Source organism: Cervus elaphus, chromosome 4, assembly GCF_910594005.1.
Source record: "Cervus elaphus chromosome 4, mCerEla1.1, whole genome shotgun sequence".
Lineage (NCBI taxonomy): Eukaryota > Metazoa > Chordata > Mammalia > Artiodactyla > Cervidae > Cervus > Cervus elaphus.
Window position 1 is genome coordinate 44,998,183 of NC_057818.1, and position 27,888 is coordinate 45,026,070.

Here is a 27,888-nt window from a genome sequence, read left to right on the forward strand (position 1 = left end):
ACATAAAACAGTGTTATATGTTAATTGGTTGGTGAAAATGTTTTGACCAGGCATTTACAGGATGTTAACTTCGCATGTCTTCTAGGAGTACTGATTTAGTATTTGCTAATTCCCTCTTCATAGCAACTTTACATAACTACAGAGTCAACTGTATTGATGAGTTGCTTTTCTCTTATTGCCTTCAAGATTTTCTCTTTGGCTTTCAGCAATTGGATTATAATATGTCTAGACTGATTTTTTTTTTTTTTAAGTTTATCCTACTTGGAGTTTGTTGAGCTTCATAAATGTATAGATTCATGTGCTTTTCATCAAATTTGAGAAGTTTGGGAACTTCATTTCTTCGAATTCAGACTTAAATTGAAGAAAGTAGGGAAAACCATTAGACCATTCAGGTATGATCTAAATCAAATTCCTTATTGATTATGCAGTGGAAGTGACAAATAGATTCAAGGATTAGATCTGATAGACAGAATGCCTGAAGAACTATGGTTGGAGGTTTGTGACGTTGTACAGGAGGCAGGGATCAAGACCATCCCCAAGAAAAAGAAATGCAAAAAGGTTGTCTGAGAAGGCCTCACAGATAGCTGAGAAAAGAAGAGAAGCTAAAGGTAAAGGAGAAAAGGAAAGATATACCGATCTGAATGCAGAGTTCCAAAGAATAGCACGGAGAGATGAGAAAGCCTTCCTCAGTGATCAATGCAAAGAAATAGAAGAAAACAATAGAATGGGAAAGACTAGAGATCTCTTCAAGAAAATTAGAGATACCAAGGGAACATTTCATGCAAAAATGGGCACAATAAAGGACAGAAATGGTAGGGACCTAACAGAAGCAGAAGATATTAAGAAGGCAAGAATACACAGAAGAACTATACCAAAAAGACCTTCATGACCCAGATAACCACGATGGTGTGATTACCCACCTAGAGCCAGACATCCTGGAATGCGAAGTCAAGTGGGCCTTAGGAAGCATCACTACAAACAAAGCCAGTGGAGGTGAAGGAATTCCAGTTGAGCTATTTCAAATCCTAAAAGATGTTGTTGTGAAAGTGCTGCACTGAATGTGCCAGCAAATTTGGGAAACTCAGCAGTGGCTACGGGACTGGACAAGGTCAGTTTTCATTCCAATCTCAAAGAAAGGCAATGCCAAAGAATGTTCAAACTACTGCACAGTTGCACTCATCTCACACACTAGCAAAGTAAAGCTCAAAATTCTCCAAGCGAGGCTTCAACAGTACGTGAACTGTGAACTTCCAGATGTTCAAGCCGGATTTCGAAAAGGCAGAGGAACCAGAGATCAAATTGCCAACATACATTAGATCATAGAAAAAGCAAGAGAGTTCCAGAAAAATATCTACTTCTGCTTTATTGACTACGCCAAAGCCTTTGACTGTGTGGGTCACAACAAATTATGGAAAATTCTGAAAGAGATGGGAATACCTGACCACCTTACCTCCTTCCTGAGAAATCTGTATGCAGGTCAAGAAGCAACAGTTAGAACTAACTGGACATGGAACAACAGACTGGTTCCAAATAGGAAAAGGAGTACGTTAAGGCTGTATATTGTCACCTGGCTTATTTAACTTCTATGCAGAGTACATCACAAGAAACACTGTGCTGGATGAAGCACAACCTGGAATCAAGGTTGCTGGGAGAAATATCAATAACCTCGTATATGCAGATGACACCACCATTATGGCAGAATGCAAAGAAGAACTAAAGAGCCTCTTGATGAAAGTGAAAGAGGAGAGTGAAAAAGCTGGCTTAAAACTCAACATTCAGAAAACGAAGATCATGGCATCTGCTCCCATTGCTTTGTGGCAAATAGATGGAGAAACCATGGAAAGAGTGAGAGATTTTATTTTGGGGGGCTCCAAAATAACTTCAAATAGTGACTACAGCCATGAAATTAAAAGATGCTTGCTCCTTAGAAGAAAAGCTATGACCAACCTAGACAGCATATTGAAAAGCAAAGCCGTTACTTTGCCAACAAAGGTCCATCTAGTCAAAGCTATGGTTTTTCCAATAGTCCTGTCTAGATGTGAGAGTTGGACTATAAAGAAAGCTGAGCACAGAAGAATTGATGCTTTTGAACTGTGGTGTTGGAGAAGACTCTTAAGAGTCCCTTGGACTGCAAGGAGATCAAATCAGTCAATCCTAAAGGAAATCAGTCCTGAATATTCATTGGAAGGACTGATGCTGAAACTCAAACTCCAGTACTTTGGCCACTTGATGCGAAGAACTGACTTCTTGGAAAAGACCCTTATGCTGGGAATGATTGAAGGCAGGAGGAGAAGGGGACGACAGAGGATGAGATGGTTGGATGGCATCACTGACTTGATGGACATGAGTTTAAGCAAGTTCTGGGAATTGGTGATGGACAGGGAAGCCTGGCGTGCTGCAGTCCATGGGCTTGCAAAGAGTCAGAACGACTGAGCGCCTGAATGGAACTGATTTCTTCAAATACTTTTTTTGTGCCTTTTTCCCTCTCTTCTCCTTCTCTGATGCTGGTATGCTTGATGGTGTCCCACAGTCTCTGAGACTTTTTTCTTCCTGTTTCTCAGTCTAGGTAATCTCAATTGGTTAATCTTTAATTTCAGTGATTCCAGTTCACATCTGGTGTTGAGCCCTTAGTTAATTTTTTAATATCAGTTATTATATTTTTCAACTCTAGAATTTATTTGGTTCTGTTTTTTTGAATATCTCTTTTATTAGTATTCTGAATTTGCTGAGACATCATTCTCATATTTTTCTTTAATTCTTTTTTCCTTTTTAATGATTTTACTTTTTTTTAAAACTTGAAGTATAGTTGTGCGACCATCACCACCATCTAATTCTAGAATGTCTTTATCACATTAAAAAAAAAGCTGTATTAATTGATAACCACTCCCCATTTCCTTCCTCTCCTTAGGTCCTGGCAGCTACTGATCTACTTTTTTCTGTCTCTTTGCATTTGATTTATATGAATGTTTCGTGTCAGTGGAATGTCACACTATCTGGCCTTCTATCTCTGGCTTCTTTCTCTTACCATAATGTCTTCGAGGTTCAGTCACACTGTAGCATTTATCAGTGTGCTCAGTCACTCAGTTGTGGCCACCTCTTTGCGACCCCATGGACTGTAGCCTGCCAGGGTCCTCTGTCCATGGAATTTTCCAGCCAAGAATACTGGAGTGGGTTGCCATTTCCTTCTCCAAGCATTTAGCAATGTTTCATTTTTTACGGTTGAATAATATACCATTGTATGGCTGTACCACATTTTGTTTATTCATTCACCAGTTGATAGACTTGGGTTGTTCCACTTTTGGGCTATTATGAATAATTATGCTATGGACATTCATGTGTAATTTTTTTTTTTTTTTTAAGCGAACTGATGTTTTTCAGTTTTCTTGGATATATGCTTAAGAGTGGAATTGCTTGGTCTCAGTGGCAACTCTATGTTTAACATTTTGAGGCACTGCCAAACTGTTTTTCACAGTTGTAGCATCATTTCACATTCTCACCAGCAACTTAGGAGAGTTCTGGTTTCTCCACATTCTCACCCACATTTATTTTCTGTTTTGTTTTTTGTTTGTTTTTACTGTAGTCATGCTAGCATGTGTGAAGTGATACCTTATTGTGATTTATTTGTTTTTCCCTAGTAACTGTCCATGTTGGGCATCATTTCATTTGGCTATTGGCCAGTTGTATGTCTTTCAAGAAACATCAGTTCATATAATTTGCGCATATTTTAATAGGTTGTCTTTTTTAAAAAAAAAATTTAATGTTCTTTTTATATTCTGGATACTGGACCCTTAACAGATACATGATTTTCCATTATTTTTGCCCATGCTGTGGGTTGTCTTTTCACCTTGGTAGTAACCTTTGATGCACAAATGTTTTTAGTTTTGATGAAGTCCAGCTTATCTATTTTTTCTTTTATTGTCTGTGTTTTAAGATGTCATGTCCAAGAAACCATTGCCTAACCTAAGATCACAAAAATTTGCACCTATATTTTCTAAGAGCTTTAAAAGTTTGAGTTTTAACATTGAGGTCTTTGATCCATTTTGAGTTACTTTTTGTTTATAATATAAGAGAGGGGTTCTTATTCATATTTTTTTTTTTTTGCATGAGGATATTTAGTTGTCCCATCATCATTTATTGAAAAGATCGTTCTTTCTCAACTGAATGGTTTTGCACCCTTGTCTAAAATCAGCTGACCATAGGTGTCTAGGTTTATTCCAAACTCTCAGTTGCATTCCATTTACGTATATGTGTCTTTCCTTATGCTAGTGCTCTGCTGTCTTTGTTACTGTAGCTTTACACACCTAGGTTTTCAAATTAGGAAGTGTGAGTCCTCTGACATCTTGTTTTCAGTACTTGGTAGGTTATCTTGGGTCTCTTGTACTTCCATATACATTTTAGGATCAGCTTGCCTATTTCTGTGGAAAAGGTTCAAATTTTGGTAGAGACTGCATTGAATTTGCAGATGAATTTGGTGAAGTATATTTTTAACCATAATCAATTTCATTTACATAAACTTTGAAAGCATGTAAAGTGGGAAAAAGTTTAATGTTTTTGATGTTTATTAAAAAATTAAGTGAGTGTGTGGGCCTTACTTGACCTTCTTGAATCATCTGGCAGAGAATGGGGGTGGACTCTCAGAGCCAGGAGCACCAGTGTGCAACACACAACAGAGAAAGGTGTTCCTCAGGGCTTTTCAAGACACTCGCTGTGGCCGGTTCAAGGTGATAATTTTCTTACACAGGACACACAGTTTCTATGTGAGCAGCCTTCCATCCTTCAGCACTCCTCCTGAGTGTTTCTCTTGAGTGGGGATAGATATGATTGCCTTATTGTATGTAATGAATTTGAAAAATGAACATTTGGGAACATATTTCTTACATATAGCTGTTCGATATCTCATTTCTTGAAAAGTTTATGAGAGTTTTTGAGAGTCAAAATTCTTTTGAACACAGAGCTACAAATGGTGCCAGTTTAGTTGGATTTATATGCTAGCTGGGTTAGGGTTGTACTTTTAAGAGTATATGTTTGTATTCACAACACTTTTCTCATCTCTTGCTCTTATAACCTGTCTACCTTCCTGGGTTCCTAATGGAATTGTAGAATCGTAAAGGAGACATGGTAATTGGCTATAATGAATGAAAAGGTGGTTGTTTTCAGCCACTCAGTCGTGTGACCCTGTGACCTGACTCTGTGACCCCCATGGACTGCAGCATACCAGGCTTCCCTGTCTTCCACTGTCTCCTGGAATTTGCTCAAACTCATGTGCATTGAATCGGTGATGTCATGGTATGACATATTTATTTTTATCTACCAAAAAAGCAAAGTGGAATGGACACCTTATCTTTGACAAAGGAGGCAAGGATATACAATGGAAAAAAGACAACCTCTTTAACAAGTGGTGCTGGGAAAACTGGTCAACCACTTGTAAAAGAATGAAACTAGAACACTTTCTAACACCATACACAAAAATAAACTCAAAATGGATTAAAGATCTAAATGTCAGACCAGAAACTATAAAACTCCTAGAGGAGAACATAGGCAAAACACTCTCCGACATAAATCACAGCAAGATCCTCTATGACCCACCTCCCAGAATATTGGAAATAAAAGCAAAACTAAACAAATGGGATCTAATGAAACTTAAAAGCTTTTGCACTACAAAGGAAACTATAAGTAAGGTGAAAAAACAGCTGTCAGATTGGGAGAAAATAATAGCAAATGAAGAAACAGACAAAGGATTAATCTCAAAAATATACAAGCAACTCCTGCAGCTCAATTCCAGAAAAATAAATGACCCAATCAAAAAATGGGCCAGAGAACTAAACAGACATTTCTCCAAAGAAGACATACAGATGGCTAACAAACACATGAAAAGGTGCTCAACATCACTCATTATCAGAGAAATGCAAATCAAAACCACAATGAGGTACCATTACACACCAGTCAGGATGGCTGCTATCCAAAAGTCTACAAGCAATAAATGCTGGAGAGGGTGTGGAGAAAAGGGAACCCTCTTACACTGTTGGTGGGAATGCAAACTAGTACAGCCACTATGGAAAACAGTGTGGAGATTCCTTAAAAAACTGGAAATAGACCCGCCATATGACTCAGCAATCCCACTCCTGGGCATACACACCGAGGAAACCAGATCTGAAAGAGACACGTGCACCCCAATGTTCATCGCAGCACTGTTTATAATAGCCAGGACATGGAAGCAACCTAGATGCCCATCAGCAGATGAATGGATAAGGAAGCTGTGGTACATATACACCATGGAATATTACTCAGCCGTCAAAAAGAACTCATTTGAACCAGTCCTAATGAGATGGATGAAACTGGAGCCCCTTATACAGAGTGAAGTAAGCCAGAAAGATAAAGAACATTACAGCATACTAACACATATATATGGAATTTAGAAAGATGGTAACGATAACCCTATATGCAAAACAGAAAAAGAGACACAGAAATACAGAACAGACTTTTGAACTCTGTGGGAGAAGGTGAGGGTGGGATGTTTCAAAAGAACAGCATGTATACTATCTATGGTGAAACAGATCACCAGCCCAGGTGGGATGCATGAGACAAGTGCTCCGGCCTGGTGCACTGGGAAGACCCAGAGGGATCGGGTGGAGAGGGAGGTGGGAGGGGGGATCGGGATGAGGAATAAGTGTAAATCTATGGCTGATTCATATCAATGTATGACAAAACCCACTGAAATGTTGTGAAGTAATTAGCCTCCAACTAATAAAAAAATTAAAAAAAAAAAAAAGCAAAGTGGAAAGAAAGAAAATCTAGTAATCAATAAGTAGACCAAGCTATATACAGACATCATGTAGACTACATATGTCATTCAATTAAATATGTTTGAACTATTGTTATGTCTGAGAGAGGAGATCATTAAGGCAAGTGTAAACCTAATTAGCTGTGCAGGGAGAATCACACAGCTTCACTGTTGTTGGTTCAGAAATGACAACCAGAGATATTTAGACCTTGCTTTTTGTACCTATCCAGAGCCAGGGGTTGTGTAGAAGCCTCCTTAGGGTGTAGGAACTGGCATAGCCTCTTAGACTATCCTTCGATCATCTGGAGGGGAAATTGGTACTGGATGAGGATGAGAAGCATCCTGTCTGCAAACCTGTCAGACACTTACCTCTCCAGGCTCTGACTTTCTGATGCTGCACCTTGGCCGACCTGGGTATCCTGAACAGACCTAAAGTCATCCTGCTTCAGGGTCTTTGCTGTGGTAGTCCTTTCCCCTGATGAGCCCTGGCCATCACTCTTGCACTTTTCAAAAAACCTGTCATACAATCATGGCCTACATCCTTAAGGTAGAGTAACATTTTCTTCATAACAACCTTGATTTCTCAGTCTTTTGCTCATCGCTCCCATTTCCCAACCCCCCTTAAGGTTTTATGAGTGCTGTACTTGTCAACAGTCCTAATCGGGTACTCTTCTAATCCTCTTGTGGATTTGTGAGCTCTTTGAGGAAAAAACAAGGGAATGCCAAACACAAACATTAGTCCAGGCCCTGCGCGATGTGTCACTTGTCAGCCTGAACTTTGAAGTAGTTTGTGTGGAATCAAACTTTTTTTGTTGTGTTATTTTTGTACTACAACTTGAGGAATTTTCTAACCGTCATCATATCATAGTTCTATTCTTTTATAAGGTTTCTTATTCATTTGGAGCCCACCTTTGTGGATGATAGTGTTTCAAGAGTTAATGTTCCAGAATTACTCACTGTCCTATAACTCTCCTAATTCTATCTTATTTTCCCCCCTCACAGGAAATGACTTAAAAGCCTTACAAATACATCTGTGCATTCTTGCTTCAGACTTTACAATTGAGGGCCAACCCTGTCTGGAAGCACCTCTTATTAATGTTACAAGGAAACCGCTACCTCAGCAAACAAAAGGAAAGAAGACGACTTATAATAGCAAATGCCATTTTTTTGAAGGGAAAAAAAAACTTGTTTTCAGAAAACATTAGAGGAAATTTGGAAAATTTTTGCATTGAGAAGAAGCTTTACAGGTAAATGGATTTGGCAGGCAGGCTCTGTCAAAATTCTGCAGATTTGATCTTCCTTCCTAAGGACTTAGTGTGAAGTGATTCTGTACTGCTTTTTAAATCGCTGTTGATCAGCTTGTGGGTTTTTGGGTTCTAACTTTTCTGGTATATTGAAGATACATTATATTACATTTTTTAAAGTTAAGTTATTTTTCTGCCATTGTAAATACAAGTATCAAAATATTCTTGCAAAGCAGTTCTCAGTAAACATTTTTCTCAGCAACCATATCTTTTTATTAAGAGGGTGGAATGCTAACAGTTCTTATATAGCATTTTGGACACACTTATTTTTTTGTCAGAGGTCCTGTCTCCACTGAAAATATTAACTATATAAACTTCTTGTCCTTTTCACGTCGACATTGGATCACATGGTCACCTGCCTCATGGAAATGCCTTTTTTAAAACTTAGATTTGCAGAACTCCACTATTTTTATACCTAGCCACGGTTTTAGGAAGAAAAAAAAAAAGGAATCAGAACGCTGACCCTCTCCCGGTCCCTGGGACAGTCCCCTTCCCGCATGTATTGCTGCAGTGCCCAGGACAGTAAAATGGACTACAAGCGGCGCTTCCTGCTTGGCGGGTCCAAGCAGAAGGTGCAGCAGCACCAGCAGTACCCAATGCCCGAGCTGGGCCGAGCACTGAGTGCTCCGCTGGCCTCTACGGCCACCACCGCCCCCCTGGGCAGTCTGACCGCTGCAGGCAGCTGCCACCACGCCATGCCCCACTCCACTCCCATTGCCGACATCCAGCAGGGCATCTCCAAGTACCTGGACGCCCTCAACGTTTTCTGCCGTGCCAGTGCTTTCCTCACAGATCTCTTCAGCACTGTGTTCAGGAACTCGCACTACTCCAAGGCAGCCATGCAGCTCAAAGATGTGCAGGAGCACGTCATGGAAGCAGCCAGTCGGCTGACTTCAGCCATCAAGCCCGAGATTGCCAAGATGCTGATGGAACTTAGTGCTGGGGCTGCGAACTTGACAGATCAGAAGGAATTCAGTCTCCAGGACATTGAGGTAGAGTATCTTCTCTGTCATACTTGGGTTGGAAAGTGTATTCCAGAGGCAAGTGAGAATGTTGTTTTAGTTCTTTCTCAAATCACTGAAAGATGGTCTTCGTCCTCTTTCCATTGATACTCTGTTCTTGTGAAAAAAAATTTTTTTTGCATGCCAGGTTTTGAATTGCTTTAAAATTAAGTAGGATAAAAGATTATTAAACAAACGAATTAGCCTAGATTTTCTTTAAATTTTCAACTTGGAACTTAATTTCCAAATAACATGCTGTTAATGTACACAGTGATGTAATGTGATGTGATACGATAGTCACTCAGTCATGTCCGACTCTTGCGACCCCATGGATTGTAGACCGCCAGGCTCCTCTGTCAGTGGGATCTCCCAGGCAAGAATACTGGGGTGGGTTGCCATTCCCTTCTCCAGAGGATAGAGTACACAGTAGGGACTGAGAATTCTAAATATGATTATAAAGATTTATTTGCGAATTGTCATTATACAGACCCCTTGGTTTAATATAGCAAGTTCTACACATGTTTACAGGATAAAGGTATTTTTCCAGTTCTAAATTTACAGTTGTTCACATTAGGATGCATTTGATTCTTATTCAGGACATTTCTTTGGTCTTTGATATTCAAAATGATATTCAAATATTCTCCCTTTTTCAGGGCTTTAGATTATAAAATTGGAATATGAATTTCATTCAGAATAAAGGTGATGTTTTTCCTTCCTTCATTTAGAAAATAATTGTTAAACTGTCATCTGTTAAATTCGCTTCACTGCTAGATTTTTAAAATTATTTTTAGTTGCTCAGAGAGTTCTTCTGAGTTTGATTTTTCCACGTGTCCTTGTACATTTTAGCAACACATCAGAGGTTAGGTTTCTGGATGCTAGGAGGGAGAATGTTTTTCCAGCATCCTGGGGTTGTATTTGATTTTTGTCTTCTGAAACAAATCTGATGATTGCAGTGGCTGAATAAGCTAATTTATACTGTTGTGGGTTTGGGGGGAACAAAAGCTAAGCTATTAAGTATTATGACTCACTTTTATTGTGTTTAAAAGGCATATTGTGATTTGGAAAGCATTTCCAAGAGGAATTTTTTTGTTTTAATTTAATTTTGGCTGTGCTGGGTCTTCATTGCTGCACAGGTTTTCTCCAGTTGTGGCGAGTGGCGGCTACTCTCTAGTTGGAGGGCGCCGACTTCTCATTGCAGTGTCTTCTCTTGTTGTGGAGCATGGGCTCTAGGCATGTGGGCTCAGTAGTTGTGGCACACAGACTTAGTTGCCCCACAGCATGTGAGATCTTTTTGGACCTAGGGATCAAACACATGTCTCCTGCATTGCGAATTCTTAACCACTGAACCACCGGGGAAGTCCTCCAAGAGGAATTTAAAATTATTTTTGAAAAGACATAATAGTCTTGGTTTAAATCAGGCATTAGGCATCTTCAGATTTTTTTCTATAGAGGGCAAATAGTAAATTTTAGGCCGCGTGGGCCACATGTGTCTCTGTCACAAACTCTTTGTTTTTTTGTTTTTTTTTGTTTTTTTTTAATAACCCTTTAGAATGTGAAAACCAGTTTTCCCTTGTAGACTTGTCTATTGGACTGGATTTGGCCTGTTGCTGAATGTGCTGGTATAAATGTACACGTGTGTAATATCTTCCTTGGGTCATTCTGTTTTGAACCTATCCAAATATATTTTTTATTTTCTGATTTTTTTCCTATGGTCATGGCATATATTCAGAGAAAGCATGATTTTGAAGTGTTTTAAAAAATGGCTTATCATAGTTTAAAGTATTTTTTAAATTACACATGTAAATCATATATAAAGCATATTTTTTAAAAAAAATGTACTTCTCAAAAGAAACTCAAGCAGTAAAATTTAACACTACTGCTCGACTCTGCCATCCCATTCCTTTTCCCAGAAAGGACCACCGTTAACTAGGTTGGTGTGTGCCATTCCAGACTGCTGTGTTTGCACGCACAGATACACAGCTGTGACTTCTGTTTGTTTTATGTGAAGAACCAAGTTCAGCTGCCTGTGTGCTTGATTGCTGCTGGGCAGAGATGTGACAAGGGAGCGCTTAGAGACTCTGCCTTCTCTGAAACAGTTGAACAGTATTAGGCCCAGACTGTTACAGCTATCATCCTATAATGGCACAACCATCATTAGCTTTATTTAGAATTTCAGGCAAGAGTGGTTTGAAAAATGAGGCCAAAGCCTCTTATTTTAACATGAACATTACTGAGCTCTTCTTCAGGCCATGCCTCCAAGTGCTGGAAGAGACAGAGCTAGGCCTCCAAGACCATTTCCCCTTCGACCCAATAGGGCAAGTGTCCTTGTTCCCCAGGACAGGAAACTAGAGAAGGATGAACTAACCCTGAGGACTTGGAGTTCAGTAATCCACTGGGTGCAGTAGCACTTAGCCGGTCCCTTCTGCTTTTCTGGGACCAGTGTGGACCATTTGAGCTGAGAAAGGGAAGTATTTCTTGTTGTGTTTTGGAATTTTGGCTTGACTTTCCCCATTGAAATGTGATTAGTATAGCTGGAACACTACCATGTTTTTGTGTATATTGGGCTAAACAGGCTTTCAGAGTCTAAGCTGGAAACTAAGTGCTGTTGATGGGTTTTAGAATCTATGCCTGTATTCTGGGTTTCAAACTGCTGACTTATAAGTAAATCCTAAAATGTGATTGCCAAATGTAGGCCTGCAGACTTAACATTTTGCTCTTTCCACAGAACAGTAAGTATTTATTGTTTCTGGAATTTATGTACTGCCGTGGTCCCTCTCTCTCAGGATATTCACCAATTCAGATAGAATAGTTAGGCATTTTTTCCCCTGTGTTGGCTTTCAAAGATTTTATCAGCAAGGCCCAGAGACGGTCTTTTGCATTCATCCTTGGGGAAAGAATCTGTGGTCTAACATTGATGAACTTGACTGACTAGGCAAGGACCTGTGCTTGGCAGCTGAGCCTAGGACTGTGGTTAAAGAAAGCCCTGAATTCAGTGTTCAAATGCTTGACCATTTTAAACCTGAGACGTACTAGTTCCACTGTCCTGCCCCTCGAGGGGGCGAAAACATGCTTCTGATGCTCCCTGAGTTAAAGTCAGGTTTGGGATATGCTCACTGATTGACAGACCCTGCTGCCTGTGTCTAGGAACTGCAGTTGCTGACTGTGCTCTGGGGCAGGCAGGGTATACATGAGTCCTGTCCTGTCTGTATTCATTATTGACTCTACACCTTACATCAGGTGGTTCACCCTCATAATCTCACTGTTAGAGAAGTAAGTTGTGAGTATTAACTAGTGCTTGTGACACTGCTTATTATGGGGCATGGAATCAGAAAATGTGGGTTTAGAAAATGACTCTGCTTCTTATTGTCTGTGTGATGTTGAGCAAATCTTCTAACATCTAAGCCTCAGTTTGCCCAGCTGTAAAATGGAATTACTACCCACCTTCACAAGAGTTCTTGTGAAGATCAGAAGCAATTAGTGTGTGAAATACTGTACCTAGTTAGTTGTCATCCCATGTTATTATTGCTTCCAGCATGGCCTGAAAGGTACTATTAGCCTTTCTTTGATGTACAGAGCGCAATTATGTACCGAGCCAGCATCAGAGAGGAATGTATAGCAGGTTGTTCTTCTCACCGGAACGCTTTTAGGTGGAAAAAGTTGCCACTCCAGGACATTTGCTGTGCTCCTTTCTTTCCTGCTTCCTTAGGCAGGCCACCTCCCTTTCCCTTCTGCGTTATTGTCTCTTTGGGTCTTATAAGATGGCAACAGTATTACCTTGCTTCATGTAAAAACTGTCAGGATCTTTTCAGCATAAAAGCCCTTAGGGACCTCTTCTACCAGTAGTCACTGATCTATTACCTTGTAACTAGAATTCCCGGGTGGCACAGTGGTAAAGAACCCACTTTGCCAGTGCAGGAGATGCAAGAGATGCAGGTTCGATCCCTGGGTCGGGAAGATCCCCTGGAGTAGGAAAGAGCTACTCACTCCAGTATTCTTGCCTGGAAAATTCCATGGACCGAGGAGCCTGTTGGGCTACAGTCCATGGGGTTGCAAAAGAGTCAGACACGACTGAGCAACTGAGCATGCATAGAATGGGGATACTCAGGGAAGGGAATGGAGAGGTATGTGGGACACTTGCAGTAGCTAGGAAGTTTTGAACAAGCCAGTTGACAGTTCAGGTGGGATTTTCCCCCTCTGGATTTATAGAAAATGTAGAGTTTACTTTGTATATGAACTGGGATGTTGTCTAAAATGAGAAATATGATCTTAATCAAGTGCTCTGTGGGGATTCCTTTGTGTAAGTCTCGAACTATCAGTCCAGCCAAAATGAATTCAGGAAAAATATGGTTTTCCACGTTGAATTTGTTCATCATATAAAGCTTTGACTTCCTACAGCATTTTTTACAGGTAGGCCACATGAGACCTGCTGTCTCTATCTTTTCGAGTCTACGGGCATCTCCATTGGTGTGTTAATTCCAATTAAAGGCCAGGCTTCATGAATTGAGTGGCTGTGAGTTCTCTTTGGTTTTGTCTACCTCAGTTTTATTTGTCCTAAAAATCTGTTACCCTAACTGAACCTTAGACTCATTTGCAAGCAAAACATATAGTTCATATTAAAGAAGTATAGGCAGTCCCCTAACTAGGTTTTCTGTTTATTAGAAAGTCACAAATGTTAACTTCTTTTTACAAACATCTGTCACTCGTTTTAAATGAAATTACTTTTTCAGTGCAAATATGTAAGTGAAAGAATGAAACTGACTTGTAGTTCATGTGTTCATTACACAGATGTATCTTGCACACTTTGTTTGTGCCAGGCATAGAAGAAGCAGCGGGGAACAAGACAGAAGTGCCTCCTTTCATGCAGATAGATGAGGACTGTGATCTTAGATACTTGGTTAGAAAAGGCATCAGTGAGAATGTGATATTTGAGAAAGAAACTGGGGGAGATGAAGAAGCAGGCCTTGATGATAGCCAGCAAAGAGGGTTCTGGGGAGAGGGGTCAAAGCTCCTGAGGCAGGAGCAAACTTGAGCGTGTGAAGAGCAGTGAGGGTCTGTTGTGGCTGAAACAGTGAGTGAAACAGACACAAGGGGTGAGGTCAGACAGGTAAAGAGGTCATCCTCTGCAGGGAGGAGGAGGGGAGGGCAGCAAGATGAAGTGATGACACCTCTCCCCTTGCTTTCTTCACCACTTGGGAACTCTGGGGCTCTGGTTTCATGTTGGGGCCTCAGGATTGATACAGGGTTCCCAAGAGTTGTATGCCTTTTAAAGGGACTTATTTTATATCTTCCAGCATTTTTAGTGACTTTCCAAGTACAGTGTCCCTCAACATCTGCAGGGGATTGGTTCTAGAACCCCCTGTACCGAAATCTGAAGATTCTCAAGTCCCTTATATGAAATGGTATAATATTTATACAGAACCTACACACATTCCCATGTGTAATTTAAATAATCTCTAGATTATTTATAAAACTTAATACAGTTTAAATGCAGTGTTAATAGTTGTTAAATTCAGTGTAAATGTTATCTAATAGTTGCCTGCATGGCAGATTCAAGTTTTGCTTCTTGGAACTTTCTGGAATATTTTCCCCTGAATATTTTTGACCTGTAGTTGGTTGAATCTGCACACGTGGAACTTGCAAATCAGAGGACCCCCTGTATCACCATCTTATAAATAGACTTTAAATCAAGTCTTTATGTAATTGCACCTTGGCTTTCAGTTCTGTGCATTGACAGAGATCTTTTCTATACTGTGTACCTATGAATCTGTTTGAAATAATTTATTTGTGAGCACTGACTCTTAAGGACCTTAATTCAGGCATTTTAATGTTTATTTTGGATAGATGTATGCCAGAAATGCTGCAGAGCAACAGTAATGGAAAATATTAGAATCTAGTTTCAAAATGTGATTTTCATTAACCCTAATGGAATTAAATTTGCATAGTGTTTTTTTTTTCTTTTTTTTTTTTTGCCCAAAGGTAAAATTCAATGTTACTTCTTTCTTGTTTCGGCTAGTTGACCTTCCATAACAGATTATGGAGTAAGTGTTTCCTAACTATATGTGCCAAATGAAAATTCAGATTGCTGGTATTAATCAGAAACTCAAATTCATTTTATTAAAAAAGTATACAAATCCAGTTTTCAGTCTGCGAATTTCTGTCACTCTTATTGGCTGTTCTTTCAACCAACTGAATCTGTTATCTAAATTGTCTTCAGATTTTAACTATTAGAAGAAGCTGTAATTGATTAGGCAGTTTAAATTTAGGTGATTGTGCAAAATTTCATTGTGAACAACAAATAAGATTTACTGCCTGCCCAGCCCATCTTTATGGGTAGAAGCCACTGGGGCCAGAGGGTATCAGCCACTCTGGAGGGACTGGACCCTTTGACTTTGATTTGTTAAGAAGTGCTGTTCACAAAAGAGACACAGATGTAAAGAACAGACTTTTGGACTCTGTGGGAGAAGGTGAGGGTGGGATGATTTGAGAGAATAGCATTGAAACCTGTATATTATCATATGTGAAATAGACAGCCAGTCCAGGTTCGATGCATGAGACGGGGTGCTCAGGGCTGGTGGCAATGGGATGACCCTGAGGGATGGGATAGGGAGGGAGGTGGGAGGGGAGTTCAGGATGGGGAACACATATACACCCATGGTGGATTCATGTGAATGTATGGCAAAAACCACCACACTATTGTAAAGTAATTAGCCGCCTATTTAAAAAAAAAGAAAAGAAAACTCAGTGCCAACAAGAATAAAAGGATGGAAAAAGATGAAAAAGAAAAAAAGAAGTGCTGTGCAGCCCACTCATTATTCTGAAAATTGCTAGTTAAAAGGAGAAAAATGAGGAAGTAAGCAAATTTCCTGCTTCTCCACTACAGACTTTTTTTTTCAGGGTAACCAAATATAGCCCTAGTGGATGAGGGAAGTTTTCTTCTCTTTAGAAGACTCTGAGTATTCTCCTGTGTAGAAAAGATGATACGATTAGAAAACTCACCATTTTGCAGACCATAATGAATTAATTGACTCAGGTGGTGGTCAACAATGGAGGATAAAATCATTTGATGAAATGCTGCTGGAGAGGAATCAGGCTTTTCTCAGCCAAATCCATTGGTCAACCTCAGCATCACTGAAACGGAGACAACCATGTGATTGTGTCTCCTGATAAGAACTATACAGCACTCCCATATGCAGTCTTATACTTATCCCTCTTTCTGCCATATCCTGGGGTAGGAAGGACCCTGAAATGATCTAATCAAGCCTCTAGAAGGAATTACCACTCTATAGGAAATGTGGGGTGTGGTGGAACAAGTTACATAACACCTTAAGGGAGCAATCACAGTCAGACAAATCCAGAAAGTGGCATATTCTATAGGCAGTTGACCTGATTTGTTCAGCAACTCTAGTAGCATGAAGAAAAATTCAGTAGAGAGTTAAGAGATACAAATTAAAAGAGAATTGAGATAAAACAACCAAATAAAATGAGCTTTTTGGAGTTGAAATTCAAACCGGGGGGGGGGGGGGGGGGAAAAAAAAGACTTTTATTTTGGCTACACCACATAGCTGATGGGATTTTAGTTCCTTGACCCCGGGTCCTCAGCGGTGAAAGAGTGGAGTCCTAAGGACTGGGCTACCAGGGAATTCCCCCCAAAAAGACATTTTAAAAGATAAGTTGGGAACTTTGAACGTGTATTGGGTCTTGGTTGATTGGGATTTGTTCCAAAACATTCCAGCAGAATAAGGTTGAGTTGGGGAGAAGGATGAAAAAAACATGGCAAAATGTTTTTAGTTGTTGAAGCTTTTTGATGGGTGCATGGGGGGGGGTTGTTATACTCTGTTTTTGTGTATGGTTAGACATTTTCCAAGTTTGAGAAAAGGGAGAGAGAAACTTATGACCACATGACAGGAGTAATGTATCAGGAACACCCAATAAATAATTTCATTTCATGGAGTGATTTGTTCATATGAAGTAGTCTTCTAACAGAAACGAAAGTATTTAGGAAAACTCCTGTGTTCTGTCTACTCACAGGATACTCCTCTGGCACTCTTGTCCTAAGTTTGTTGTTGGGGGGTTTTCCTATACAAAGTGATTTGGGATCATTTCTAATACATCTATCTATCTATCTATATATATCTGTTTCTTTCTTTATTCATTTAGCTGCACTGGGTCTTAGTTGCCACACCTGGAATCTTTGATTTTCATTGCCGCGTGTGGAATCTTTTTTAGTTGCAGCATGCAAACTCTTAGTTGTGGGCATGTGGGATCTAGTTCCCTGACCAGGGATCGAACCTGGGACCTTTGCATTGGGAGCACAAAGTTTTAGCCATCAAACCACCAGGGAAGCCCCAGTTCTAACACTTTTTCCTGGAGTTAGCATCAGATCCCACAGTTAATGGCACAGTCCCACAAGATTCCCCCTACCCCCTCTTAGATACCAGTTACAAGTCCAGGGTGTTACCTGTGTTTCTTAACAACTGGCTATAAATCAAAAGATTCCCATGACCCTTCCACAGATTTGATTAATTTGTTAGAACAGCTCACAGAACTCAGAAAAAACTCACTCAATTATAAAAAGATGTAACTTAGGAACAGCCAGATGAAAGATATGCATAAGGCAAAGTTTGTGGTAAATGGTGTGAGCTTCCATGCCCTTTCCAGGCCTGTTACCCTCCCAGCACCTGCACATGGTCTTTATCCCAGAATCTTTCTGAACCCCATCCTTTTGGCATTTCTGAACCTTCATTTCACTGGTATGGTTGATTCAGTTTTGGTTGTTGGTGATTCTCTCTCTAGCCTCTTCCCTTCTCCAGAGGGGTTGGGCTGAAAGTTTCAAACTTGGTTCCCCTGGTAACCAGCCCCTATCCTTATGGACTTCCCAAAAGTCACCTCAAACCCAAACTCAGGTATGGTTGAAAGAGGCTTGTTATGAATAACAAAAGATACTTTCTCTCTCTTATCACTTAGAAAATTCCAAGGGTTTTAGGAGCTGTGTGCCAGGAACCATGGAAAAAGACCAAAATACATATTTATTATTAATCACAATATCACAGAGAGTATTACTGAGTAAGGTATAGTGATGAGAAAAAAGGCAAGTGCTTTTCAGAAAAAAATGAAGGAAATAAAAGTGAATCAAGGAAGAAAATGATGAGAATAGAGAAAAGATACCTCTGAAGTCAGGACCCCAGCAGCAAGTAGGAGTCAAGGAAAGAATGCTGTGCTTGCAATTCTGGTGACTAAAATGGCAGTGTTGCTTTCTTTTAGAAGAGTATAATTTAATATTTCATAGTTACTAAAAAGTCAAGTTACTAAAAAGTCATAGTTACTAAAAAGACAAGATGGCAGAGGAATAGGACGGGGAGACCACTTTCTCCCCCACAAATTCATCAAAAGATCATTTGAATGCTGAGCAACTTCCACAAAACAACTTCTGAACACTGATGGAGGACCCCATGCATCCAGAAAGGCAGCCTATTCTCTTCGAAAGGAGGTAGGACAAAATATAAAAGACAAAGAGACAAAAGAGTTAGGGATGAAGCCCTGTCCTGGGGAGGGAATGGTGAAGGAGGAGAAGTTTCCACACAGTAGGAAACCCTCTCACAGGCAGGTCTGTGGGGAGGCAACGTAACTGGGAGAAAAAATAAAAAGAAACCCACAGAATACAAGCCTAACCACTACTGCGGAAAAGAGAACTTTCCTGGAAAGGCTGTAACCTAACAACCTAACAACCAGGTTCTGTGAGCCTGGCCTGCTCACAGAACAAAGGGTTGAGCGAATACCAAAGGAGAGCTAGCTGTGTACCAGCCCCTCCCCTCCTGGAGGCAGAGAGGCAGGCTTGCAACAACCAGAGCCGGAAAGCAAGGGGCTGCCACCAGAACTTCCACAGGACTGGGGAAACAGACTCTTGGAGGGCACAAACAAAACCTTGTGCACATCAGGATCCAGGAGAAAGGATTAGTGACCCCACAAGAAACTGTCCCAGACATGCCCATGAGTGTCCAAGAATCTCCGGCAGAGGCGTGAGTCGGCGGTGGCCTGCTGCAGGGTCGGAGGCACTGAGTGTAGCAGGGCGTGCATGGGACCTTTGAAGGTCATCATTGTCTTCATTACCTCCACTGAAGTTTGGCCTCAGGTCAAGCAACAGGGAGGGAACACAGCCCCGCCCATCAACAGAAAATTGGATTAAAGATTTACTAAACATGGCCCTGCCCATCAGAACAAGACCCAGTTTCCCCCTCAGTCAGTCTCTCCCATCAGGAAGCTTCCATAAGCCTCTTATCCTTATCCATCAGAGAGCAGACAGAGTGAAAACCACAATCACAGAAAACTAACCAAACTGATCACGTGGACTAACTCAAAGTAACTATGAGCCATGCCACCTTACTATGAGTAAGGCCACCCAAGATGGATGGGTCATGGACAGGTCATATTTCTGACAAAATGTGGTCCACCGGAGAAGGGAATGGCAAACCACTTCAGTATTCTTGCCTTGCGAACCCCGTGAACAGTATGAAAAGGCAAAAAGGTATGATGTTGAAAGATGAACTCACCAGGTTGGTAGGTACCCAATATGCTACTGGAGAAAAATGGAGAAATAACTCCAGAAAGAATGAAGAGATGGAGCCAAAGCAAAAACAACACCTAGTTGTGGATGTGACAGGTGATGGAAGTAAAGTCCAATGCTGTAAAGAGCAGTATTTCATAGGATCCTGGAATGTTAGGTCCAGATATCAAGGCAAATTGGAAGTGGTCAAACAGGAGATGGCAAGAGTGAACATTGACATTTTAGGAATCAGTGAACTAAAATGGCCTGGAATGGGTGAATTTAACTCAGATGACCATTATTTATATCTACTATTGTGGGCAAGAATCCCTTAGAAGAAATGGACTTAGCCATCATAGTCAACAAAAGAGTCGAAAATACAGTACTTGGATGCAGTCTCAAAAACGATAGAATGTTCTCTGTTCGTTTCCAAGGCAAACCAGTCAATATCACAGTAATCTGTAGAGTGCAGATTCTTGACTGTAGCTCTGTACTGCCTCTCAGCAAAACAATGGTTTGACCCCATGAACTAAAGAAAGTTAGCTCTCTCTCTCTCTGGTCATGACTGGATACAGGGGCTCACACAGTGCTGAACAGACCCAGACTGTCTCCGTGCCAGAGTTGCCAACACCTCTGTTCTCTCCCAGGTTCTGAAACTGATTCAGTTCTGGAACTCAATCTGATTGGCTTGACTTGGGTCACTTGCCTGTCCTTGGGCCTTGTGGGCAGAAAGGTTAAACTAACACATTGATTGGTCAGGCCTGACTCTGTGCCCACTTTTGGTGCTGGGGTATCCCCAAACTGAGAGCACAAGGGAAGCAGTTACCTGACGGCTGCTTCCAAAGCCACAAGACTAGATGTTGGAGAGGCCACACTGCAGGTTCCAGGTGGAGCATGTCAGAGAATGTGATGGGAAACATATTTATGATCCTGGAAACACCTGCTGAATTGTTTTGTTTTCAGGGTTTTAGCAGCTTATTATGTCTTCTATGAAGCCTTCTGTTATGTCTCTTAGTAAAGTTTCATAATTTCCTTTCTAGTGGCTGTGTGTATTTTTAACATTCTTAACTAATCTTTATTTTAGTTACTACCGTGAATGAAATTTTACTTATTTTTTTTTGGCTATGCTGGGCCTTTGTTGGTGTGCGGGCTTTTCTCTAGTTGTGAGCGGGGGCTACTCTCTAGTTGTGGTGTGCGGGCTTCTCGTTGCAGTGGTTTCTCTTGTCGTGGAGTGTGGGCTCTAGGGTTCTCGAGCTCAGTAGGTGGGGCGCATGGGCTCGATAGTAGTGGTGCTTGGGCATGTGGGATCTTCCTGGACCCAGGGATTGAACCAGTGTCTTCTGCATTGGCAGGCAGATTCTTTACCACTGAGCCACCAGGGAAGCCCAGGATGAAATTTTATTTGACAGTTTTTTTCTGTAACATAGGAACACCCTTGATTTTTTAAATTTTTGTCTTATCTCCTGCTCTGTGGCTGGACTCAATAATTCTGATGTTTCAGTTGGTTTATTTGGGGTTTTTTGGTATATGTGATCATGTCATCTATATTTATCTTCTCCCTTCCGTTAGTTATATATCTTGTTGCATTGAACATAGGTTTTAGTTTTACTTTTTGGCCACGCCACATGGCTTGTGGAATCTTCTCTGACCAGAGACTGACCCCAGTCCGTGGCAGTGAAAGCCCAGAAGTCCTAACCACCAGACCACCAGGGAACTCTCTGTCAGCATAGGTTTTAATATATAAAACAATGAGCTTTAAGAATGAGCACCTTTTTTCTTTTTTTTTTAAGAATGAGCATCTTTGTTTTGGTCCTCATTTTAATGAGAATGCTTTGGATGTACTACTATTATTAATTTTAATTAATTAGTTTTATTTTGTATGTGATGCATACTTATGGTAAAAAATACAAACATTTCTGAATGCCATAAGTTCACTTTTCCAAAGGTCATGCTTCTCTCTTCCAACTCCATCCCAGTCCCAGGTAGAACCACTATTAACTGTTTCATGTATCTGGGCAGAAAACTACAAGTAGGTACACATACACAAACATACAGGGAAAATACACCTTTCTAGGCCCTTATATATACCCTTAATTCCCTCAATAGCATATCTGTTAATTACAATATTGGTTCTCGGTTTGAAAGAATAAGCCTACAGTTCCAAGGCATGACATGTTATACCTGATTCTTCATTCTGGGCAAGTGTGTCACTCGCAGGAAAGCCTTGCATGGTTTACAGCCTTTCTTTCTCCAGAAGACTTGTTATCTCCCCCCAGCCTGTTGGGGATATCACCCTCAAAGTAAGTCAGGGTTGCAGCTGGTGTCCATGGGCTGGCTGCAGAAGAGCTGTCCAGGGAAAGAAAGCGGGAAGAGTTCCCGGGTAATAACATTTGCACATAGATGCTTCCATGATGTCTTGCCCTCAGCTCTTCAGTCAACATGCTGCCCTTGGCCTAGATTGGTGCTTTTATGTGCAGAGTAGCAACTGCTTTTTTTCTTCTTTCAACAAATATGTACAGAAAGATTGTCTGCTTTGTGCCAGGCATTGAGAATGTGACTGGGAGCAGAACAAAAGACCCCGCCACATTCAGCTCAACTCCTAGGTAGTAGTGAAAATCACTCAGTCGTGTCCGACTCTTATGACCCCATGGACTGTAGCCTGCAAGGTTCCTCTGTCCATGGGATTCTCTAGGCAAGAATACTGAAGTGGGTTGCCATTTCCTTCTCCATAACTCCTAGTTAGGGAAACAGACAAAAAATAAATGGGCAATACAAACCTAATGCCAGGTAGTGAGAGGTACTATGAAGAAAAAGAATGATGAACAGAGGTAGAAGAAAGACCTCTCTGCGGATGGAACATTGAGCAATGCTTGTCTGAAAAATAGAAGGATGCTCCAGGTAAGGTAGTGGTTCATTTGCAAATAGGGTCATGGTGGGCCTCCTTCAAGGGATTCTTGGCATTGTCTAAAAGTCCAGTGGTTAGGACTTGGTGCTTTCACTGCTGGGCCCTGGGTTTGATCCCTGGTTGGGGAATTAAGGTTCCACAACGTGGAATTTTGCATGGTACAGCCAAAAAAATAACCAACTCTGGAGGGTTTTTTGTTTGCTTTTGTTTTTTTCAGGAATATTGTTCTTGAAAATTGGACTATACCTCCCAACCTCCCTTACAGCTAGGAGTGGTCACTTGAGTAAGTTCTGATTCATGAAGATGTAACTGGAGGTTTTGAATGAGACCATGAGGAAGTTTCCTTAGGGAAAAAGGGTGCTCCCTTTTCCTCACTCCCCCCAGTTTTTTACTGTCTAGAATGCAGGCACAATGGCTGAAGGTCATTTAATTATTTAGAACTGTGAGGTAATTTAAGTATGTAAGTCTTGTGTGAGGATGAAGAGCAGAAAGATGGAAACTGGGCTCCCTGTGATACCCAGGAGCCCTCATCCTAGCTCTGGACTGCCAAACCATAGATTTATTTTCACCTTTGTTGTTCACATTGCTAAGTTGTGTCGGACTCATTGCAGCCCAATGGACTGCAGCACACCAGGCTTCTCTGTCCTCCACTATCTCCAGGAGTTTGCTCAAATTCATGTCCATTCAGTCGGTGATGCTATCTAACCATTTCATCCTCTTTCATCTCCTTCTCCTGCCCTCAATCTTCCTCAGCATCAAGGTCTTTTCCAGTGAGTTGGCTCTTCGCGTCTGGTGGTCAAAGTATTGGAACTTTGGCTTCAGCAACAGTCCTTCCAATGAATATTCAGGGCTGATTTCCTTTAAGATTGCCTGGTTTGATCTCCTTGCTGATTTTCATCATAGAAAGAAGTAAACATTGATTTTATGTAAGCCACTGCATTTGTTGTTGTTGTTATATGTAGATAAAACTAATCCTAATTGAAAGGAAGCAGGAAGATCAGTTAAGAGGCTTTTACAGTAATCCAAGCAAGAGATGACTGTAGCTTGGAATAGAATGGTAGCAGAGAGGGTAACTAGCAGCAGTTCTGCTTTTTTTTTTTAGTGTGGTAAACTATACATAGCATAAATGTTGCCATCTTGACAGTTTTGAAGCATACAGTGGCATTAAGTACATTAATATTTTTTGCAGCCATCAACCACTGTCCGCCTCCAAAACTTCATCTTCCCAAACTGAATCTCTGCCCGTTGAGCAGTAACTGCCCCTCCTCCTTTGTCTACCATAATTGACATGAACTTCGTTCCTGTCACTGGCCTTTCACTGTTTCATGTCCTGGATGATAGTTTATAATTATACTTACTAGTTATGTAAAGATGTATAGTAGTGTAGCTAAAATATAAAACTTCCTATGTGTGTTGCATGGTAATAAATTTTTGATATATTTTATTTTGGAAAACAGACTAAAACAACATATGAAAGTAAAAGTTGCTGAGTTGTGTCTGGCCCTTGGCAACCCCATGAAATATATAGTCCATGGAATTCTCCTGGCCAGAATACTGGAGTGGGTAACCTTTCCCTTCTCTGGGGATCTTCCCAAACCAGGGATCGAACCCTGGTCTCCCGCATTGCAGGTGGATTCTTTACCATCTCAGCCACCAGGAAAGCCCAAGAATACTGGAATGGGTAGCTTATCCCTTAAACTGGGGTTTCCTGCATTGCAGGCAGATTCTTTACCAACTGAGCTATCCGGGAAACCCCAAAACAACATATAAAATGATCTAATTTTGGAAAAAAAGAAAAAAACAGTTTCAAATGTAGGCTGTATCGCAAACATGTAATCAGTGGTTATATCTATTTAGTAATATCTGACACTGTTTCTTTATTGAGCTTATCTTTTCCTCTTAAGTTATTTGCAGTGAATATGTATTACTGGTGTAAAAGTTTCTGTGGATCACAGTGCCTGGCCTGTGAAGCAGGAGTTTAGAAACTGTGTCTGATGATATTGTGACCAGCAGTAAAGCAGCGTGTCAGGGGCAGAATGTAATCTTGTCTGAATGATTAACGTTTGCTGTTGGCTCATCCATCCTTGGGCATGTGTTAGCTTTCTCTTCTCACTAGTTCTTTCTCCTGTACATAGCATGGCAGCTTCTTTGTGCTCTGGGTTGATACCAACTGCAAAGAGATTATTGTTTTGTTAATTGCTTTAAAAAACAAAAAGTTTAAACATTCACTGTTAATCAGTTTTTAGGTCAGGCTATACATCTTAGTTTCATGGTTTTTACCATTTTTTTTTTTTTGGTTGAGCTTGGTTTTTACATTTTCATACTGTAATTTAATCTCCATAAAGTACTTTCCATAGTCCAGGCATGGTCTGCTGCATTCTCTATTTCTCTGGAGACACATTTAGGTTCTTATATCACATTCCGTTCTGTTGGTTAGGTCATTATGTAATAACTGTGGAATTATCATAAGGACAAAAGATTGAGAACACTTGGAACCAACTGTAATGTTTAAGGTACAAGTAAGTTTTGAAGAGAAAGAAATGATTGAATGACTTTGGAATTTCTAATAAAAGCCGCCAATTCGGATTGACTTCATTTCATTCATTCTTGACTTTTAAACTGATCAGAAGTAAATACTAGAACCCAAATGTTTGACACTATGGCATATGCGACATTTCTACTTGTTCGTCACTTTGCAGGGGTATGAGAAAGATGATTTGTTCAGTGACTTTGAGTAGAAAATGAATTTAGACATTGTGTATATTGATGTGAAAATCAGAGGGTGTGTCACAGATGGGGTGGACTTGGGCAGTCTGTAATTTCAACACGTGGGGATATAGTAAGGGCTGAGTAAGGCCGTGGCCCTGGAAGAGGAGTAACTAAAATTTTGAAAATATTCTAGGAAGGTAGAATTGACTATGGTGGTATAGAAAGGGTGGTCTTTTGGGGCTCAAAACAGGATGACCTTAAACTAAAATCTGTTTTAATGAATAAAATAGAAAAATCACTGAAAAGAAAAGGTTTCCTGGTTATAGCCATAAAGATAACCCCCTATATAGGTCCATTTATAGAGGCATGGGAAAGTGAACATGTACCCTTTTCCTCCACCATCAGCAATTTCGAGAAAACAAGGTTTTATTTCAGTAGATGCTCAATGGCTGTTTACAATCCAGAATGCTCCATGGATATTTGGAAGCAGTAGTGGCAAGGTCACTTATTGTCTATATTCAGGAGTTGGGCTTTTATGAGGAATTTGTCATACCAAAATATTTCTTTCTCTCTCTCTCTTTTTTTCCCCTTCTTTTTTAAAGCTGTGCCGCTGCATGGCATGTGGCATCATAGTTCCCTGACCAGGGATCAAACCCATACTTACTGCAGGGGAAGTACAGAGTCCCAACCACTGAACTGCCAGGGAAGTCCCTAAGATGTTTCTCTTAATGCAACTCTGATAATAGCCTCATATTGCCCCAAATTCCATACAGTTGGGATGCTTTGAGATGAATGGTTTTTTTTTTTTTTTTTTTAATTCAGATGCTAAGGGTAAGATTAAGTCTGATTGCTTTCTTCATAATTCTTGAATGAGACTGATGGGCTGAAGGCTGACATAGATGTTTTGGGGCTTGGAATTCCTTAAGAGGTAAGAGAAACTGCTCCTTTTCCCAAGCTCCATGTGCCCTCTCCCATTTTATCATTGCTGTTTGCAACCAGTCAGCTGTTGTCTGCTATGCAAATCATGAACTTCAAGACTCCTGCCACCCTGAAGTGCCGCAGGCACTTGCTAAGTTTGTTGCAGTACCTTCCCCACTGTCAGCGGAGACTGAGCCATGCCTCTCAGTCTTTGCTCATCAGGGTTCCTGAAGAGGGGTCCCCTCCCCTTCGTGACGTCCTTAGCCACTGTTGTGACTACCTCCTGGATCTTGGCATATGAAAATAGCACAGCCTGGTGGTTAGAACAGTTTTTGGAGTTAGACTCAGTGTCAGATCTCTACTGTACCTCTTATTACCTGCTTGACATTAGAGCAAGGTTCTTTCTCTCTCTAAGCCTCGGTGTTGTTATCTGTAAAATGGATGAATTGCTCTCACCCCACAGTCTCACTTCACTACATGTAAAGTGCTTGGTATGGGTTAAACACTCAGTAAATGTTAGCTCTTGATTGACGTGGAATTCTGTAGCTCCAGTGACATTTTAATCTCACTGACCACTCATTTGTGCTTCAGCTTGCTACATCTGTTCTGCATCTTCATGGGATCCCGTAATCCAGGAAATGGTCTCCCTGTGGAAGAGAAAGTTGAGACACCCCTGGTCTGGTGGTTAAGACTCTGCACTTTCAATGCACGGGCCATGGGTTCAGTTCCTGGTTGGGAAACTTAATTCCCACATGCTGCTCTGCCAATATATAAGTAAATAGATGCACCTTTAAAAATAAAATTAAAGAGAAAGTAACTGTCCTAGGCCCTTGGGTCACATGTTTTCAGATTCATAACTTTAGAGTCTCTATTGCTTTCCAGGTTTCTCAGGAAGACGCCAAGGACTGGCACATTCCTGGGTCAGGAAGGATGGAGCCTGTGCCAGGAAGGAAACTGGGCTAAGACAGGAGATATTGTAGAGAAAAGGTGGGCAGAGGCAGGCTGGAGGTGGAGCTCAGTCCTCTCTCCAGAGAAGGTGGCATTTATACTTCTGCTACTTAGGTACACTTGCAGAATAGCTATTCATTCTTTAGATAGCTTTTCCAAGGTTGAGAGTAACCATCATTTTGATTGGCTTTTTAGTGAATTGTTTACAACACAAATATTTTATTACAACCATAATTTGTGCTCCATACTTCATGAGCAGGGGGAGGGAGATGCTGAGGTCTTGTTTTTTCCACTTCTTATATATAAGGAGGAAATTTAAGTTAGACGTCTCATCCAAGGTCAAGCATGTGAGAAGTGGTGGCGGCAACATTCCGAAGGTCCCGCTTCTAAAACTGACCACCATCTCTCCCCATTTATTCCTGCAGCAGCGGCGTCCTCTTTCCACCATTCTGCCCTCAACAGCAAGAGGACCCTCCCTAACCCCCAGCCTGCCATCGGCAGCATGATCAGCGTGTCCTCTTCCAGGCCCAGGACCCTGCGTCAGGCCTTCAGAGGCCATTTCTAGAACTTCCCTTCAGAAGGGACGGACGGGATACTCACCTTGTTCCCGTGCTCTTGTCCTCAGAGAGCCTTTTCCTTCCCACCTCGTCCCTCAGTGTTCCTTCTCCAGTAGCCCCTGACTTTGCACATCTACTTATTGTCCCCCACTGTTAGAAGGTAACCCTCAGAAGGACAGTGACTGTTCACTGTATTTCTTGTAGTATCCTCTAGCTTTTTTTGTG

At 40.9% G+C, this 27,888-nt stretch overlaps 1 protein-coding gene and 1 non-coding gene across 5 annotated transcripts in view; one reads left to right on the forward strand and one right to left on the reverse strand.

Annotated features, from left to right (window-relative positions):
* Nucleotides 1-27,888, forward strand: part of GARRE1 (granule associated Rac and RHOG effector 1) — an 82,202-nt gene that overhangs the window by 24,879 nt on the left and 29,435 nt on the right. For 3 of the 4 annotated variants that reach the window (XM_043899105.1, XM_043899104.1, XM_043899103.1), the window contains one exon: nt 7,784-9,077. In XM_043899105.1, coding sequence (XP_043755040.1) covers nt 8,583-9,077 — 495 coding nt within the window. In that variant the 5' untranslated portion in view covers nt 7,784-8,582. Of the gene's footprint in view, nt 1-256; nt 393-7,783; nt 9,078-27,888 lie in introns of those variants that run through there. The other variant, XM_043899106.1, reaches the window with a different exon arrangement.
* TRNAG-CCC lies at nt 17,355-17,427 on the reverse strand. The gene has a single exon. It is a non-coding gene; the product is annotated as a tRNA-Gly (tRNA).